The 20,632-nt window shown below is 30.1% G+C and overlaps 1 protein-coding gene across 1 annotated transcript; it reads right to left on the bottom strand.

Moving 5' to 3' along the window:
• Nucleotides 1-883: 883 nt before the first annotated feature.
• On the bottom strand, nucleotides 884-19,150 carry LOC129228564 (motile sperm domain-containing protein 3-like; the record flags this gene model as incomplete). Its single annotated transcript, XM_054863247.1, has 5 exons — nucleotides 884-924; nucleotides 8,432-8,578; nucleotides 16,702-16,943; nucleotides 17,105-17,180; nucleotides 19,042-19,150. Coding segments are annotated over 5 exons (615 nt in total), but the record flags the coding sequence as incomplete, so codon positions are not given.
• Nucleotides 19,151-20,632: the final 1,482 nt, after the last annotated feature.

The following is a 20,632-nucleotide window of genomic DNA, read 5'->3' as shown; positions in this document are numbered from 1 at the left end:
TGCAAAAGAAAAGAAAATTTAAACATGAATCTTAGTTGGCAAATTAAGTAGAAACACATGAGTATACAAATTTTAATCTCATTTGAATAAAGTAATGAAATAATATAAGAATAATCAAATACATTACATGACAAACAAAATGAAAATCCCTTACCATGAGTTTAAAAAGCAATGAGAGTTGAAAAGAAAAAACATTTAACAACAATAACTGATGGTTACAGTGACATGACACTTACATACATTGAGCAAATGAAACCTGCTTAACAAATATTAAATTATCCAATACAGTTGAACTTTCTTAGTACACCCCGGATAAATAACTATATCTACGCGGACTAACATTTTGTTTGGTTTGCTATTCAATAACGAAATTTTTTTCTTGCATTATATGTTCATTAAAGTTAAAAGTTTTGGCTGAGAAGAATAAAAAGTGCCCATGGCATGAGGCATTTACAGCTTAGATACGAGAGTGGCGAAATTTAATAGGGCTAAAAATAACGAAATGTAAAGGATTTTTCTTCCAAACAAATGCTAATATGAACAACTTCGCGAGTTTTTGGCATTTCATATTAACAGAGTTGAACCGAAGATGAATCTTACTAACATTATATGATGAATACTTTCCTCAATGTGAAGCTTAATATTAGGCCAATTTCTTGTACCAAAGTCAAAATTTCTCAAAATTCATTGCAATTCACAGTATACAAAGAAATGTGTGCTAAATATCTGAAACAAATAATTAATGATGGCTTCAGTTAGTTATCTAAGTACTCTAAAACTACAGTAGATTTTTGCCAAAAAGAGTAGAATTTTTTTTTTCATCATAATTTATGGTTAAATAAAGATGCACCACCTTACTTGCACATTCACTGTTCACTCTCAACTATCCGTAACCTGTGTCTCGGAGACCCAGGTTCAGAAAATCTGAATGAATAACATAACAGATTAAATTATTGTAAAGCAAGAAAAATAAACTTGCCACATAGTGAATAAAAATGCTATGACATAAACTAAATCAGATACTTTACCCCCTTATATTCTGTCATCATCACTGAAAAACTTTTGAAAAATACATTTGAAAAAATTAGATGTGTGAAAATCTATCTAATCCAAAGAAACGTAAATAGTTTTTTTTTTTGAAAAGGTGTGTACGCATTTATACAAAGAAAAATGATCATTTCACATTAGAGGGGGAGGGGGTGTCAATTTTTTTTATTCAACAAACTTCCATTAAATTTTTAGCACAGGCATCGCTGTGCAAGTACTGCTAGTAAACTTTTAAAGACAAAAATATTTATTTAGGTCTCATTTTTTGTGCTACATTTGTTCAAAAGTGTTGTGGCATGCAGGGCCGTCCGAACCTCTGGCGGCGCCCAGGGCGAAAGTTTCCTGGCGCCCCCTCCCCCATACATACAGAAAAATCAAGTTAGCTATAACATCAGTGCATAATACATACTTTAATTTCTTACATATTAATGAACAAAACAATCAGAGGGCTATGCATTATACATTGAAAGACAAGCAATGAACATGTTTCTAATATTTGTGGAACATTAATGCCCCAAAAACTTTTTGAAAAATGAAAATGTTAAAAATCCAAATATTTATTAAGTAAAATGTTATCGCACTTGATAAAATACTAACAATTAAAACTGAATTGGTTATTCATATTGATCAAACTAAGAACACAAATAAATAAGTTGCTGATTATAAATAGAAAAAGTATTTATCGAAGTAAATAACATCAAAATTAGATTTTGATCTGGACTCATCCAATGATTCTTTTCAAGAGCTTTTTGTGGTTTTACTTGTACCAACTTAATACGAACTTTCATTTGTTATAAACGAAGATGTTATTCTTTTGCATCAAATATTTGTAAGTTTTAGGGAGTAGCCCACAAATACTCAACAACATCGAAAATTGCTCAGAATTGCGTTTTCGAGCTCTAATTTCGAAAAATCACTGGCCCTAATATTACAAAATATGGCCTTACAAATTGCATTTTAAGACTTAAGTTTAAGAAAATATTCGTGCAAGGGTCTCCATGCCACCTTTCTTTAATATCACAAAAAATGGGTTTTTTCAAAAAACACTTAAAAAAATTTAAGTGGAATTGACCCTGAATGTAAAACATGGCTTAAAGTTCTTAATTAACCATAATTTTAAACAATTTTCCTCGGAAAAGCTCCAGATTCTCCCGTTCATAAAATCTTCAAAGTTCGTCTAAAGTTGTGTTTTTGAAACTTCAATTTCGAAAACTTGCAGGGGGAGAAGGAATTGATTTGTGATTTCAATCTATTTAAAAAAATAATCGATCGGAAACAGTTTCTGAGCTCCTTCCATGTTTATTGAGTTAACGTCAATAAACATGGCCTATAGTTGCGTTTTTAAGACTAAAATTGCGTTTTCAAAACTAACAGTTTCAAACTTTTGACTGGACCCCATTTAACCTTTTTTTCCTATCGGATCAAAAAAAAAAAAAAAAAATCTGTTTTTTGATTTTTCAATGTGCCCCCTTAAAACTTTTTCTGGTTACGTCACTGCATGCAGGGGCAGAATTCAAGCAAAATTGATGAGAACTAGACAAAGGAGAAGTGCTTTTTTTTATTCTTAACAGTTATATTCTCAGAAATTGTATCTGCTTCAATGATACAAAGGAAACTAATGTTTTGGAGACAGAGAGAGGAATATTTTCGTGCCCTAGGAAAAAAAATAGAGAATCATTGTAATGATTCTGTATTTTGTGTTTTTGACTGTGTGTCAAAGATACATGAAATGAGGGGGCGCCACAAAGCGCCCCTAATTTTATGCAATCGGAACATTTTATACGATGTGGTGTGAATGAGTTCTGTTAAAATTCGTTGCGCCCGGGGCGATTGCCCCACTCACCCCCCTCTTGAGATGGCCCTGGTGGCAGGCATCTAAATCAGTTATAATTTGAAAAATATTGCAACTGTAGTTCAAAATACCAATTCCATCAAGATATCAAAAAATCAATTTTGGCAGCATGTTGAAAACACCTCTGTTCAAGTGCAGCTATAACAAACAAACTTTTGTGATAATTTTTACTGTTTTCATAAAATTCAACTCATAAACTTCAAAATGATACCTAATTTGTGAGAAAAAAATGATTTTGAAAAATTGGTCATCACTTCTCCATTTCCGTTTAATTGCCCCTCATTGCATTCCTCATTTCTTTTGGGTATTAAAGCTTAAAAGCACAATTACATAATAGATTCTAAATTTCCATTCTGGAAGATTTTTTTTGGCTTCTTTTCATTTGTTTTTCCTGAGTACTCAGGACCCGAATTAATACAGAAGTTGCACCCCCTATAATGAATTTGCATAAAAATCTTGCTATAGCATGAACCCTGACACTATACATTAAATATATTTAATAATTTTGCTACTATGCGAAATTGAGGTTCACAAAGCAAGGAAGGAACATTATGGCATAAACTATTCACTATAAGACAAACACTTCCAGAAACTTAACCTGAAATGCTGCAGCTTTGTCAGGATTTTTTTGAGAACAATGATACAAAATTTTATACTTTCAGCAATAGTGCATTATACTACTTCTAATACGATGCCATAAATAAAGTCTTTTTCCGCGACAAATACTTGTGCTGTCATCTAGTAATAGAACAACAAGTTAAGTTCTAGCTTATTATAGTTGATTGCAAAATTAGAGGAAAAAATATTGACTGGAATTTTGTTAAAACTATTTTTCGAGTACGAAAGTGGTTAATTAAGGATGAAAACTTTTTATCCTTTCTGCAGCGAAGAGGGGATTAATTCTGTTAAAATCAATGAAATTTGCTAACTGCACAAGTTCGTTAGAGATTTTTATAAGTCATTACAAAAGTAATGTAAAAAATATATCATTTAATGCAGTTGTATAGATCATTTGAAGAGCCCTATAAAGATGTAATAGATAAAATAAAGCTTGCGATCCAAGTTATTTTGTTTTCAGCGGAGACGGGAGGGGGGATTAACGAGATTGAAAAGAAATGTAAAATGAAAATAAAGGATTTTTTTTTTTTTTTTGCCTTTTCACTTCTCTTTTACAATTAGAAATTTTTGAAACAAATCATTAAATTGAAAACAATTATATTTTAGATTGTTCGTGGACTAAAATTAAAACAATGACACAGGTATGAAAATTATCAAACGTTGTAAAATGATCAAAAAAAAAAAAAAAAAAAGAAAGAAAGAAAGAAAAGAAAAGAAAAATCAATAGCACAGCAAAAATTAATTTCATGATAATTCAAAATTTTCTCACTACAGTGATCCAAAAATTAATATTAATAACCCTATAAGGAAAATACGGCAAAAATTTAAATGAACAAATAAGTTTTACTAAAAAGCATAACTTTTAGTAATGAAAATATCATAGAAAATAAAAAGTTTGATATTTTTCCTGAAATCAAAACAGAAAATGGATGAATTAAATATAAAATAGCAAATTTGTTTAAACAAATTTGCTAAACAAATAAGTTTAACAAATAAGTTTTGCTAATAAGTATTACTTTTAGACATGTAAATATTATAACGAAGCAAAGTTTCAAAATTTTCTGCAAAGTAAAAATAATTAAGCAAAGTAAGAGAAAAAGCATAAATCTACTAAAACTCTCGGGCACGTGTTTCGGGGTTACAAGGAATGGCTTTTTCCTTTCAAAATAGATATGAGCCCATGAATGTAGACTCGTGGCCAAAAAGCGATCCCCCTCCCCCCTTCTTTTGTAAGTTTAGCTGAAGTTCCTTTTGCCTGATTCCCCCTCCCCGTTCCCTTTTCTGTGCATCATTCGAAAACCAAAAAACACAATTTTCTTTTCGCATGTTTCAAGGGTTCCCTTTTCATTTAAATCATTTTCTTCAATCACCTTACATAATCATTGAAAAATTCCTGAAGAGATCATTCAATGCAAATATTTTTTCCCTTCGATGTATCCCAAACCCACCCCCTTTCCCTGAAGTTTATTGTTGAAAATCGTTGTTTTCTCTTCTATTTTTGTTTTTAAATGAATAATCACCTACAATGTTTTCTTTTTCTTTGTATTATTAGTTTTATCTGCGCTATTTTTCCCCCCCCCCCTTGTGATTTCGTGGCGCGCATTGCCCTTTGACCAATCAGCACAGTGCATTTCTGCTGAACTTTACTTTAGCGGGAATATTCCTCGTAACTCCGAAACACGTGCCCGAGAGCTTTAGTAGTTTTTTTTTTATTTATTTATTTATTTTTTTTACTTTGCTTAATTGCTTTTCTTTTCTGAAAATTTTCAAACTTTGCTTCGTTATGATATTTGCATATCCGAAAGTAATGCTTTTTAGCAAAACTTATTTGTTTAATTTTACTTCAGGCATTTTTTCTTTTCAGTGTGTTATTATTTCTCTTACTTATTTTCGATACTGTGGCACTCCTTCATTCTCTTTGAGCTCACTAATATTTTAGTGTAAAATAAATACTTAAAAGTACCAAGTTTTTTTCCCAAGTATAAATTTGCAAAATCACCTGACACGTGTTTTGGAGTCATAGGGAGCTGTTTTTTCAATGCAGAAAAGATGTTAGCTTGTTTATGTACAGACAATCGACTGGGGCGAAGTTTTTAAATCCTTAAGCTTACATCTGTTTTGAAAGGAAAAAGGAGTTCCTTGTAACCCCGAAACACGTGCCAACGAGTTTTTGCAATGTTTTGTCATTTTGTATTTATTTATTCATTTGTTTTCATTTTTGCTTCAAGGCTGATTTACAAACTTTTTATTTTTCATGACACATTACTAAAAGTTATGTTTTTTAGCAAAATTTATTTGTTTAGTTACATTTCAGGTATTTTTCTTCTTTTCAATGCGTTATTGTTTTTATTATTTATTTTGATACTGAGACATTTTCATTCACTTTCAGCTCACTTATAGTTAAGTGGAAAATAAGGACTAAAGTGTACATGTAAAAGTTTGTTTCTTTCTTTTTTTTTTAATTTTTTTTTCAAGAATTAATTTGCAAAAACTCGCTGACACGCTTTTTGAACTCAAGGGGAATACTTTTTTTATTATTTCATTGCAGAAAAGATGTGAGCTGAGACAATCGACTGATGTAGAGTTTTAAAATCCGCAAGCTCACATGGGGTTCCTTGTAACCCCGAAATACATCCGTACAAGCTTTTGCAAATTTATATCTCTTTATATTCATTACTTTATTCATTTTCGCTTGCAGGAAAAAGTGTCAAACTTTTTATTTTCATAATAAAAGCATAACATTACTAAAAGTTATGTTTTTTAGTAAAACTGATTTATTCATTTATATTTCCACCTTCTTTTCCTAAAAAAAGGGGGGGGGGGTGTTACTAATGTCAATTTTTGAGTAGTGTAGTAAGAAATGTTTGAATCATCAAGAAATAAATTCTTATTGTGTTATGGATTTTTGTTGATCATTTACAACGTTTGATATTTTTCATAGCCGAGTCCTTATTTTTATTCTAGCTTATGAACAATCTAAAATATGATTATTTTCATTTAATGTATAAGATCTTTTCTTCGCGTACGATTTATTTCTATAATTGTTAAACATAAATATTAATAAAAAGGCAAAAAAAAAAGGGTGTGTGTGAAAATTTTGCATTCATTTTTATTTTCCATTTTTATCACCTTTCAATTTCGTTAATCCCCCCCCCCCCCCCCCCGCTGAACACAACACAATTTGGATCGAAAGCTTTATTTCATCTATTACACCTCTTTCGGGTTCGAAAAATAATCTTTATAACTGTATTTTATGTCATATTTTTTAGTGATTTTTGGATAACTTGTACAGATAGCAAATTGTATTTTAAACGAAATTCCTCCTTCCTTCTCTGAAAAAAAAAGAAAAAGCTTTGTTCCTCAATTTTCGTGTTCAAAAAACAGTTACAGCAAAATTTCCGTCAATAATTTTTCGTTATTTTCGCAGTCAACTGAAACAATGCAAAAGTTAACTTGTTAACGTATCACTAGATGGCAGCACTCAACGAGCGGAAAAAGACTTTATTTATGGTATCGCCTTCTAATATGGCAGCAAAATGCCTTTAAAAGAAAAACAAAAGATCTATGGAAGATTTTAAACTGAAACTTTGGATACGCAAATAAAAACACCTCCAAATTAAATTTTCATTGAAATATTCATGCTGTTTCGAAACAAAATTCTTTTCAAATATTAATTTTATAATTTAAAAGAAAACGTTGCCTTAAAAATTGACAGCTCAGGGCTAAAAAAAAAAAAAATGTATTGCATATAAATTAATTTATAAAGATAAAGTCATCCCTCCATTTAAAAATACCTAAAAAATTTAATACTAAATAATCACAAAGAGGCAAGATTGATAACCTAAGATTGTTCCCAAATATCAAAACATTCAGCTAAATAAAAGAAAAAATTGGATATCAATTACAAGACTTAAAAATTCAGGAGAAGCGGTGCCCCCCCCCCTTTTTATGGTTCATTTATTTATTTCCAATTTAGAAACCAAAGCTAAAAATTATAAAAAAAGTGGAAATGTCAAAATTTTCAGATCATTATTATTTGTTTCATTTTGTGTATCTGTTTACGACACATTATTTAGCACAAGAAATAACTTTTAGTTCATGTATTCATTGTTTAGCTATTAGTTAATAATTTTTTTTTACTTAAAAAGCGGTACTTGCTTAATTAAAATTATTGCCAAGCATTTGTGACATCTTTCAAAATACTTTGAGGTGAATTGTGTAAATCTAATTCATGTCTTAATGTTTCTTAAAGGAAAGTTATTGTGTACATAATTTATCAAAATCTTAAGAAAAACGTGAGTTTAAGCTGTCAGATTTGCATCAATTACCACTCATGTGCTCTCAAAACCAGCTTTACAAGTGTTTATTCTTTTTCACTTTCGCTCTTTTTTTTTTTTTGCTGCCGATAAATCCTGTCACTTTCAGCTATTGTTTTTTTGCCCCCCTTCTTTTTCAGTCCCAATCGCCGCCTCTGTTCAGGAGGGATGAACAGCAGTGTCTCCAGTCAAAATCTGGAAATCTGGCAAGTCGGCTTGTAGTACAAAACAATTGCCTTCTAAAAAAAATTTTGCTACCTTGCCTGAAGTTAGTTAATTTTAAGTCAATTTAATGTCAAAAAAAGTTGACATGGTTTGATTTTAACAGCAAATATGAACGCATGGAATACCGCAAAAACTAAGATAACTTTTTTGCAATAGAGATTCTAAATCCACTTGCACTTAGATATACTGAAATAGTTAACAAACATCCATTGATTATTAAAATTAACTTTATAGATTCTAGATAATGAATAGTAATTATTCAGAAAATACAAATTTCAGTTTACAAACATATTATGTACCCTTTTTTAAAAGATCAATTGAGGTTATTTCAAATGAATTCACAATAAAAATAAGACAAATTTTAAATACAAACCTAAAAGATAGCAAGCAAAACATTTCTGGTGTGATGATGGTTTGGGGATGAATGATGGGAAATAATCCTCTATTTCTAGTGGTAAATATAAAACAATAAATGCAAAAAGAAGGCCTACGAATTTGAGAATCACGTTGTTTCTAGTACCTGAAAATAATATGAAATGAAGTTATTCACAAGGCATAACGCATTTAAATTGGTTAATATCACTATTAACAAAAAACTTTAGTACATGAAACCAGAAGTAAATTCAACATTAAAAGAGATTACTGTTCCCTTCGCCGATGTTAATTTTGTGTCAATAGTGATTACACATTTGCTTGAAATAAGTTTATATGTTCTTTTTCACTGTTAAAAGCAATTAAGTGCTTCTGATATAATGATCAATCAGGAGTTGATTCAGACCGAAATTAGGACCGCTTTGCAGCTCCTTTACAAAATTTTACTTGGTAAAAGCGGCTTCATTCACAAAATTTCGCATTGTAAAAAACCCTATTCACAAAATTCCTCATCGTAAAAACAGCCCCACTCACTACATGTAGCAGATACCTGTTATTTAGAATTTGTTTGAATGTATCACTCCTTTTTAAGATCTTTGATTAAAACAAAGAATTTCATTTTTATTTTAAATATTGTATTATTTGCTCTTATTATACTCGTTAGGGCCTTCTCAATAAAGTGTGACGACTAAAAATGTTTTGATATTACGTTTTGCCAGAAAAAAAGAGGCAAATTAATGAAAATTTCTTTTTTAAAAGTTAAGAAAGTTCTTAAAAATATTTTACTTTTCACAAAATGCGGACCCAAGAAATAAAACGTGGATCAACCCCCGTCAATGTATTCAGTAGTAATTCTTGGAGGTTAGCATCTTATCTCCTACCACCCAATTCTCATATTTTTGATGGAAGATTTTTTTTCTTCTCACTAATCTTCTTATTTTGGGGGGGGGGGGGGGAAACAAACAAAATTTTTCTCTTTTTCCAATTTTCAGTGTTTTTTTTTCAAATGCAAAAGCATAAATAAATATTTTAAAATTCAATTCTATTTTCATCGAAATCCATCATATGTATGGGAAAAAATGGCCTAATTACTCTGATGTCTGTTGTTCCTTTATATCACTCAACTGAATAAAATTCTTATGAGATCAGATTTTTAGTTTTTTTTTTCTTTCATTAATTATAGTTATGTAATTTTTTTGCATCTTTAATAATATTTGAAAAATTTACTTTCAAAGCAATTGTCAATACTCTCAACATTTTAAATCTATGTCTTTAGCATTTTTTAAATATGTTCTGTTAAAGAAAGCTTAGTACCTAAGAAATGTATGTTATCTTTTAATATTGTTCAATTAAGAAAAAAACAAAACAAAAGAAGACCTGGTTACGGTTTTAAATGTTTCCTGAATTTTAGAAAATGCTGTTTTGAAGAATTTGAATAAAATTATAATGGTATAAAAATGTTTTGCTATTCCACAATTTATTTTTTTTTAAACCACAAATGACACTTATTCATTCAACTTTACTGAGAAAACAAAATTTATTCTTTTTGGAATTCTTAAAAAGCAGTAAATAATGCTTTGGATGAAAAATGAAATGTGAACTATGAATTATTTAAATATTAATTAACTTTATAACAATAGAAAATTTTGATTCAAGAATAACTGCTGACCAATAGATTGAGAATTCAATAGACTTTTCCCAACATTTTGAGGCTGAGTAATGTTAAAATGTATGTAATTTCTTTTTTGTATGTAATTGCCAACTAAAACAACAACGGTAAAAACTTGTTTTTATGAGCTGTAATTTTCTTGTTTTAAGTTTGTGAAATTGTAAGTATAGTATATTTTTTTCTTAAATGATGCTTGAATGTGAGCAGCTTCAACATAGTGCAATTATTTTTTAGATTTGAATCCAAAACTACAACAATGGGTTCCAGTCATTTTAAAAAGTCGTCAGAGTGTCATTTTCATTAAAAAAATTGTGACCACTCTATTGCTTACAGTAGTGCTATCAATGGTATCCCTCTGTCTTTTACAAATCATAACAATAGATCAATTTTTCATTTTCTAAATAAACATTCTACAATCGCTTTACAGAGCAGTGTCATCACTCATCACTATAGCTTCAATTTCTTCCATATATTTTGCATTAACAAAGTGGATAATTCCTAAAATATTAATTTAATCACATGAACTACTTTTTCTTCAACATTTATTTTCCAATCATATGCAAACAAGTATAACAATGGGTTGAATAGTCAACTCACAATGGATTTTTTTAGCGACTTTGTTCCATCATACACATTTACCATACTTTGCATAACCAGCCATGAAACTACAGATAAAACATTTAAAATTACTTCCCATCAGGGGCAGATACAGAAATATTGGCCTTAAGAGATATTTTTAAAAAATTTTAAAATAAGGTCGTAAATGACCTTATTTTAAAATTTTTTAAAAATATCTCTTAAGGCCAATTAATCTACTTTTAAGTACACAAATATTATGCACTTTTCTACTTTGAATATTGATGCAAAATATTTTTTCAAGCCAATTAAATACTAAACCCTATATAATTTCACTGAGATGTAGTAAAATGAGAGGTTTTAAATAGGAAAATTTTCATGACGATTACAACACGAGAACATGGTACCTTAGGAACCAAGGTACTGAGACTCATACCTTATTTGAGTTTTTATAAGTTAATTTATAGTTTAACTATAATGTAACTAAGAAAATCAACGCTTCATAACATAAATTTCATTGAAAAATTCATAAACTACTTCTTCAGAAATTTCAAAGCAGTAGCTGATTTGTTCTTAAAAATTTTAAAGTACATGCCATTTCTATTAATATTACAGTTTTGCCAATTTCTATTAATTATTTATTTCATATTGCATTTTTTATAAGCTGAAAAATAAATCTATTATTATTAATAATTACTTTTCTAGTCACGTCTCCACACTTTTTTTTCAATATTAATTACTGATTCCATCAAAGAAGAATAAATAGACAATTCATGAAAATACATTCCTTTGAATTCAAAACCAGTGACTTAAATCTTAAATGTCTTCCGGCCACTCTGGTCTCTGACTCCAGTATTACTTCTTTAGCAAACAAAAATGCTTTCGTTCAAATAAGATGTGTTTTTTTTGTTCTTTTAAGTTAATAAAAAAAATGAAATAATTTTATTAACTTTTCCTTTTGGTAGGGGCCTGCCCCCCCCCCCCCCCCCCCCAAATCCGCTACTGCTTCCCATCTAACAAAATTTCTTTCGCTAAATTAGTCAACTGCTCAGTTATTCTGAGGCTTGAATCAACTTAAGAAATTTCCTTTGATTTTCCAACAACTAAAGACAAAATAGACTTTTAATTAACATTAGAACATCCATCTAAAAAGATGCATACTACAGGTCTCGTACACCCTTTTTTTCGGAGCATCCTGTTGGAGTGTGAAAACATCCTTGTCTGCTATTACTTTCTTTTTCATCTTTTCTTTCATCATTGAACAAATTTAAGTCACTGAAGTAAATTTTGCATTAAGTCTTGGGTGTCTCAATTCTTTTATTCTCTAAGTACAAAATTTTGAAAATAACACAGCTCAACAGATATTGTGATGAGATTGGTTGCAAAAGCTCTATTAGAAAAACAAAAATCTTTTTTTGTTGTTGAAATATTGAGAGTAAAAGAAAGGACTGGTAAGCAGGAATACAAACCCTGTATTACTTGTACCTCAAAAGTTAGGAGCACTTTTTTTTCTCTTCTTTGAACACCTAAAAAGTTTACCAGCATCATTGAATCCACTTGGTGAATTATATCCTGGATGTTATATTAAAACTTTCAAAATGTTAACACATTGAAAAAGTCAATTTTTGGGAAACACATCCTTGATTTAGCATATCAAAAGATTTTTTTTTTTTTTTTGCAATTGAAGTTGACATTTATTAAATTTAAATACATACTTATCATTTCTAAGTTTTCTTCTTCGCAACATGTCTTTTTTCTTCTGTCTTGTTTTAAATCTATCTCTTTACTTTTATTTATTCGTTTTGATGAAATGGTTTCTACTGATTTACCTATTAAATAAAGCTTTAAGTCTATCACTGAAGTTCAGGAAAATAAACATTAAAAAACATTTTGCTATCAATTAAAATTGATTTATTGAACTAGTAGCATTAAGTTTTTTTTTTTTTTTTTTTTAACCATTCTTTTGCACTATTAACTTCAAAACACTCAACTGCAATTTTCAACGCATCTTGTACTTTGTTTACAAATTGTTTGCTTGGCTCAAAAAGAAAAGTTAACCAACAACATAAAATTTGGAAGTTCATCCTGGATGCAGCGCTTTAACTTATCTTTGTAAAGTCATAATGTACATGTAATGTACATGTACAACATATTGAAAAGGTCTTTCTGTGGCATATAAATACTTTACATCAAAATCAGTATATTTGGAAGCTGAAGTAAATATTCATGAATTAAAATTCATGCTTCTTTCTTCGATGTTTTCACCTTTGTTACATGCAGTTTTTTCTTCTTCTGTCCTGCTTTAAAACCATCAACTCACTTTTATTTATTGATTTTGCTGCATTGGTTTTCACTGATAGACCTATTAAATAGCTTTTACTTCATCACTGAAGTTCAGAAATACAAACATTAAATTTTTTGGCTGTGAATTTTTTTCCATCATAAACCTTGTAATATTAAGTAGTATTTTTCTACCACTTTTCTGCACAACACCAGTACAAAGTAAATAATTCAATAAAAAGTAAAAGATTTGAATATTGATGCACATTGATGCAGTTTAGGTAAGAGCATCAAGAGAGGACATTTTACTTGTTTGCTGAAACAAAGCACCATCACATTATTTTATCCATATCGACTAATTTTCATGAAAGAAAAATTCTCCAATGAAATATTTCTTCATGTCTGGAGTTTCGGCAGGTTTCTTTTTTTAAGGCAATTATTTACTCTCCAAACATGGTGATTTCTACATAAAAAATGTTTTGGCAGGTGCTTTTAAGTAAAACTGGTCAAAAAAAAAAAAAAAAAAAAAAAAAAAAAAGAGGGATATTTTGGAGCTGGTAATGTTAGGTGAAGGTACTGGATACTGGACTGAACACAGGGAAAGGGAAACATTTTCAGAAACAAGAATGTCAGTTGGTCAGAAACTAATCGATCAAAAGCTAAACTTAAATGAGAAAGCAAGAATGTAAACTAAAAGGCAAAACCGGCCTGAAATCATGTCTCCAGAACAGGGCTTAAAAATTGGCAACAAATTTAGCAGCTCTGACATATTGAAAAATATTGTTTAAGAAGAGCAATTGTCTTAGAAGCATATTTATAAATGTTTTCAATACATAAATAGCTCAATTTTGCATCAAAAAAAAAAAAAAAAAAAAGAGAGAGAGACCTTAAGGTCAGTCTTGCATAACATAGATGAACACGTGAACGGCGTTCACAGAAAATTTTTGGCTCTGCAGAAATTTTTTTAAACTGCTAACATTAATTTAAAAAACATTTTTTTTTAAATTTATAAATCCCTGTAAATTTCTGTTGAAGCCTTTTTTCAAAAACCTTTTAAAGCACATGTGTGAAAAAATATAATGGTTTTGACAGTTCTCTTCTGTTGGTGAAAAATAAAGCATAAACAATAATAAATGATTTAAAGCACTTTTTTTTTTGTCTTTTTCATATTTGAATATAAATTTAATTCTTTATTCAAGGGTGAACTAGGCAAAATAATTATTTGCAGAAAAATTTCCAGTTAGATTTGTGTTCGCAGAAAGCTTTTCATTTTATCTAAGTCTGCTTAAGGTGTTGTTTCTCTATAATACTATCAAATAGGTGTTGATAATATTATATAATCAAATTGGGCCAACAAAATATATTATCAAATAGCTTAATCAAATAGGTGTTGATTCTAGCCAATTTAGCTTTTGCTGCTGATTTAAAAAAAAAGTAAAATGCTCCTCTCCCTCCACATCAGGGTTTCTATTATAGTTGATTTTTTTTGCAAAATGCAAATACACTATCTAAATTACAAAAAGGAAGTAAGGGTTTTTTGTTTTTTTGCTCAAATAAGAGCCACATTGCTAAAATTGCCAAACATGATGAACGAGAGAGGAAGCAAGCAAGGCAATATTCAACTAAATCATATTGTAAATTGAAGCTAGCATGCTTCAATCACAATCAAGTTCAACAGCACTTGGTCTTAGTGGACATTATGTTCGCTCAATAAATATATACCTGTACCATTTTGAAAATCAAACATGTGTTCTCAAAAACAATTCTCATTTTTTTATTTGAAATTTTAATAAAAATTAGCTACTTCGCAAAATTCTTTTAAAGATGTCACGGCCGAATTTCGAGTTTAATTTTTAACTGGAGTTGAAAAATTGAGTAAGTCACAAAGATATGTGAACATATTTATTAACCTTCAAAATTTTAGCATTTTGATAAAGTTTTTTTTCCTTATGTAGTATTTCAGCTAAAGAGAATTTAGGCTCAATTTTTAGTCAAACTCCATATTCTCTGTCATGATTGTTTGGATCATGCTTGATCAATTTCAAAAGTTTCCAAATAATCTCTTTAAAAAAATAAATAATTAATTAAAATAAGTAGATTTTCACAAATATTCCGAAAATTTTCATGCTTGTTCAAATGCTAAAATCAACTCAGGAGTTAAGGGTTGATAATTTTGATAACAATACAGGATTGGTAATTCTAACTGAAATCAGTATGAGCAAAACTGCCTTACAGAAAAAACATCAGGGTTTCCGCTACGGTCGCATTTTTCGCATAAGGCGAAAACACTATCTGAATTGCGAAAATAAAGCAATGCATTTTCGTTTTTTTGCTCAAATAAAAAATAAATTAGTTTTTTAAATAAAGAAGAAATGTATGATCCTAGAGAGGAAGCGTGCATGGCGATAATCAACTTAATCTTTTTTAAATCTTAGCTAAGATGTTTAAACTACAATTAAGTTCAATAACTATTAGTCTTATCCAGCATTATGTCCCTCCAAAAACTGCTTTATTAGAAGGAGGGGACTGCAACATTCTAAACACCAATCATGTTTTCTTTTTTTATTTTATGTTTTAAAAAAAATTGCTGTTGTACTTATTTCTTCAAGGATGTCACAAATGAAATCTGAATTTTATTTTCAACCGGAGATGAAACACACTGAGGCATATATAAATATATGAGAATGTGTAACATTTTAGCATTTTGCTAACATTTTTCCATCAATTTTAGCTTTTATGCTAAAGAACTTTTGAACCCAGCTTAAACCCTGAAAAACATGTAATAAGTTGGACAAAAATAAAAGTCTACAATTCACATGTTTTAAATGGAAAAAATACAGCAAAATTTTCCAAACAATTAATGTTAGTTGGTTTAAAAAGAAGTCAAATAAAAACCAAATACACTGAAACCTGTTTTTATGCGGTGGATAGGGACCGCATAAAAAGATTGTTTTAAACTTCATGAGTAGCTATAAAAAGTTTTCTCAACACAATTTAAAAAATAATTTTTTTAGCGGTGGATAGGGACTGCATAAAAAGTCTCACATAGAAAATAACCCAAAAACTTACAAAATTGTAAACTTTAAACAAAATCAAAATAAAGCAAGTGATGATAATTTTTGCTGAGTACTCAGACAAAATTTCGGAAATAAGGAAATTTTTGGGACGTCACAGTAACTTCTCATCAGGATGCCTATGTCGTCACTTAAAGATACTGTTGTAAGGAAAAGTTGGCTTACCTTTTCCCTTCACGATAGGGAGTGGTGTAATATAATTGAGTTTCTGAATGCAGGAAGAACTTGCTAATAGTCAATAGACGAGTAGACAAAGAACACGTAAAGATTTAATTAGGAATGACTAAAACTAAATGTATACACAAATTATAAAATATATACATACGGCACAAAACAGATACACTAACACTACATCTAGAGAACAAAGACAACAAACTATTGAAGGGAGGAAGAAAGGAATTGTGGGAAGGATGAGTATGACGTCAGAGTGGCCTTGGCCTTTCGTAATAGTATTATTATGCTGAAATGATTTACTTATTTGAATATATGATTAGAATACAACAGATACTATATCGCACTCGTTTTGAAAATAACTTCATCAGTTGAATCCCAATCTGATTAAAATTTCAATATGCCGCAAAAAAAAAAAAAAAAAAAAAAGCATAAAAAAGACAGCATAAAAACAGGTTTGGGTGTATATCAACTGTTACAAAAAATACTACATCTGCTTACGGTCATGAGACATAGGATGCTGTTTCAAAGAGCCAGAGGAGACATCATCTGCTTCAAGAGGATGAAACCTATCACTTTCTGGCAAAGGCAAAGGAGTTTGCTCTACAGGTCTGCTTGCGAGAAGAGTTATTTTTAAATCATTTCTACCACCAGCACGACACTGCTCATCTGAATATAGTTCAACCCGCACCTTGTCAGAGACTCCTATATTTTTGGGACAAACAGCCTTGTGGTGCAGAACTCTGTTAAAATGATAGAAATGTGTTGTGTGAATTTAATACAAGTATAAACATAACTGTACAGCACTATCACTGTTAGTACAAAATATCTTTTGAAAAGTGCGGCTAGAGATTTTCATTCAGCTTTTAACACAAACATATAGTACTATGAAAAGCATACATACACATTAACGCTATGATGAGGTCGTATCAATCCTTCAGAATATGAAACAGTATATTTGATGCAATCGGTACAGGTTACTGAAATAATAATAAAAAAGATTAAAAAACATATTTAACATATACCTTCTTCTTAAAATAATAAATTAACACGAAACTGTATTTATGTACTGCAGATTCTGAAATACAATAACTCATGGTTAATCTTGTTTTTAGTATACACAATGTTATCTAAAAAGTGATAAAATAAAATAAATCTTATAACTGCATCTCAAAGCTAATATTTATCAGGCATGAAAGAGCAAGTTTTGAAAAAAAGCTAAACTCCACTTGGATTGAAAGTTACCACAATGAGAACAAGCAGTTACACACATATGTAAATCAGAATGTTATGAAATACATTAAAAAATACCTTAAAATGCCCGATAAAATTAATTAAGGAGAAAAATTAAAAACTACTAGTTATTTAAAAAACAAAAAAATTGAAGAAAAAAATAAAATTAATAAAATTTTTTTTAACTAACACAACAAGTTTTTTTCAAATTACCTCTATCCGCATTTTCGGGCATGATTTCTCAACAGATTTATATTAATGTTTAAAAAATAAAAATAAAAATTAAAAAAAATAAATAAATAAGTAAAAAAAAAACACCTGATAAAAAGCGGACTTCCTCAAAACCCCGGAAAGCTTCCATATCTGATTTGTTCAAAATGTGACCCATTTAAATCGACAGACTTTTTTTAGTTCGGTTTTGGGAATGTTCTTTAGCGCTTGTGCCACGTCAGCTTGAATGACTTGAACATCATTGCCAAAAGCTCCTTTCATTGAAGTTTTAAGGTTCGAGAACAGAAAATAGTAACATGGTGATAGAACAGGCTAATATGGGTGACGACTGAGAACACATATCCAATTTATCTGTATTAATAAATATATAGTACTCACATTATATTTTCAGCTAAGCATATTACATTAAATTACATATTGTTGCATCAGAGCAACATTAAGATATCTTAGTGTGATTTCTTTGATTAGATATTTTACTGTTGCTCTGAGGCGATGATATATACTTTTTCAACCTCGTTTTTTCAGTATGCTGGAAAAAACCGTGAAAGCCTGTTGAACTCTGAATTTTACCGCATGCCAGCTGATGTGGGGTAATACTTGTAGATAGTAGAATCTTGATTAACCAAACCTACCCGTTAACTGAAGTCGGTTTCCGCTTCACATTTTTTTCACTTTCTACCATCATCTAAAATTTCCTCTTAACAAACATGCATGTTTAAAGCCCCACATTCCTTCTATATGCAAGCCGTCTTTTCCTAACTGGATAAATATTTTGGAATTCCCTTTTTTAGAATCCCTTCTTGAAAGCTCAATTCTCCGTATCAGTGTACTCTTCCCCGCTTTGAAACATCCCTGTCCTAAACAAAAACACAACCCATTTCATAATATGGAAGGTCATAATGCCGAGTCCCAGCACAATCCAAAATTATTGCACCCTCTGATTGTAAGCAAGTGCAAAGAAGCTAACTTCTTTTGTCATCTCAAGAACTGAAAAAATTTTATTGCAACAGAATTTGTAAAGGGGGGAACAGTTACTTTGTGCTGACTTTTTGTTTCAGATATTAATTTATTTTCATTTATAATTTAAATTTATTTAGCAGTTTAAATAGTCATAATAACAGTTCAATGATGATACTAGATATCAAACGAGATGATTATTAATGAATTCTTGATCATCCAAAAATTTCAAATATCCAATGTAGGTTCGGCCCCAATTACTTTGGATTATCAAGGTTCTAATGTAGTAGTCAAATGTTTTTCAAATTGTCTCTGAAAAATTTGTGAAATTCTACAAACATGGAAGTATCTCACACACTCAAATATTTGAATTCTAGCATCAAATATATGTATATGCAAACAAAATAACTAAAAACTTACTGCGAAATCGCATAGGAATTGTATAATTGTTAAACACTTGTAAAACTTGTCTGTGTGAACTTGGGTCATCAGCATAGAATATTATCTGCTGAGGAGGACAAGTGACTACAGGAAGTAAAATTTGGAGAGAGCTTGGACCAGGCATACCACATGAAGATAGCCTATTCGAAGGAGAAAAAACATAAATGTATAACAATAGGATATTTAATTGCATTTCATATAACAATGATTCCCATACTCAAAAAAAAACTGGTGTCAATATCAATCACATTTTTGAATAATCTATACAGTAGGCGCCGCTTAATGTGATCACTTTGGGACAAATACAATTTGATAACAATAACCGACTGATAACTATAACCGAAAAGAATCCAAGACACAAATTAAGGTGCATTTATTTTGGCAACCTCAAATTAAAATCATCGTTACTCAACTAAATGCACTTTCAAATTTTAAATTATAAAATTAACAGAATGGAAATATCTGAATTACAAAAAGTTAAAGCTAAATTATGCATTTTTTAATCACATAGTAATAGGTGAAGTAAAATATGACCGTTTTCCCTGACATTCGTAAACCAGTTTCAAAGCACACTCAGCTTTTCTATCTTTTACAGCATGGTTTTGCTTGTTGTTTAAATTTTAATTTAACTTCGCATTGTTTTCAATCTCGACACATTCTTTAATAGTTTACAAAGCAATGGCAACAATGGAGATCCTACATCAATGTTATGTCCAACGATTGAATTTTTTTTAGGAGCAAAAGAAAGTTTTCTTAGGGGGAGTCTGGTCACTGGGGACGAACTTTCTGTAGCTTCATTCGTAGAATGAAAACCACAAAATGCTACACAGAAAGTTAGTCTTGTCAGGGTTTGCCTATGTATTTCTGTTAATTAAGGAACACTAACGGGGAAAAAAATTTAAAGTTTATGAAAAAGTGATAACAATAAACGAAGACGCTGATTACAATATCCGACTTTTTCAACGTGTATTAACATACAAGTGTTAAGGGACTTCGTGATTCTGATAACATTAAACGAATGATAATATTAACCATGATCACATTAAGCAGCGCCTACTGTATAAAGGTAACGGTGTTTCTATGTTTGTACCTGATGGCCAAAAGACACCATAACACCTACAGCCCTGAAACTTGGCACAAAATTCGAACATACCCCGGGGGTCTAAACCTCGAAGCCGAAATTCTAAATTTCTAATTAGTTTTTTCATAATTAACTAATTAAGATGAAATTCCTGGTTTTTTGCCTAATTAGGGGTAAGAAATCCCCCCCCCAATCCCTAACATTATATGTCGTTGGAAAGAGCTTTCCTTTCTGAACAAGATGTTTGTTCCATTTTTCTCAATTAATTAGAACATGAGATATAAGCAATTCTAATTGCGATCCTAACTGAGCCAATTTTCAAGGCTAAACTTGATTTTTATTTCTTCAGCGAGGTCATCTTTGGCATACGGTTGCATTCGAATAGTAGAACCAGTGAATTCTTGATTTGGTTATTGTGCAGTTGTCATTTTTGTTAAATTCATTATGCAAACGTTAATTGATTTTCTTTTTAATTTGAAAGTCACTTTG

The sequence above is a fragment of the Uloborus diversus genome, chromosome 8 (assembly GCF_026930045.1).
Source record: "Uloborus diversus isolate 005 chromosome 8, Udiv.v.3.1, whole genome shotgun sequence".
NCBI classification, from domain to species: Eukaryota; Metazoa; Arthropoda; class Arachnida; order Araneae; family Uloboridae; genus Uloborus; species Uloborus diversus.
The sequence above is the reverse complement of the archived record's forward strand: the minus strand, read 5'-3'. Positions and strand labels throughout refer to the sequence as shown.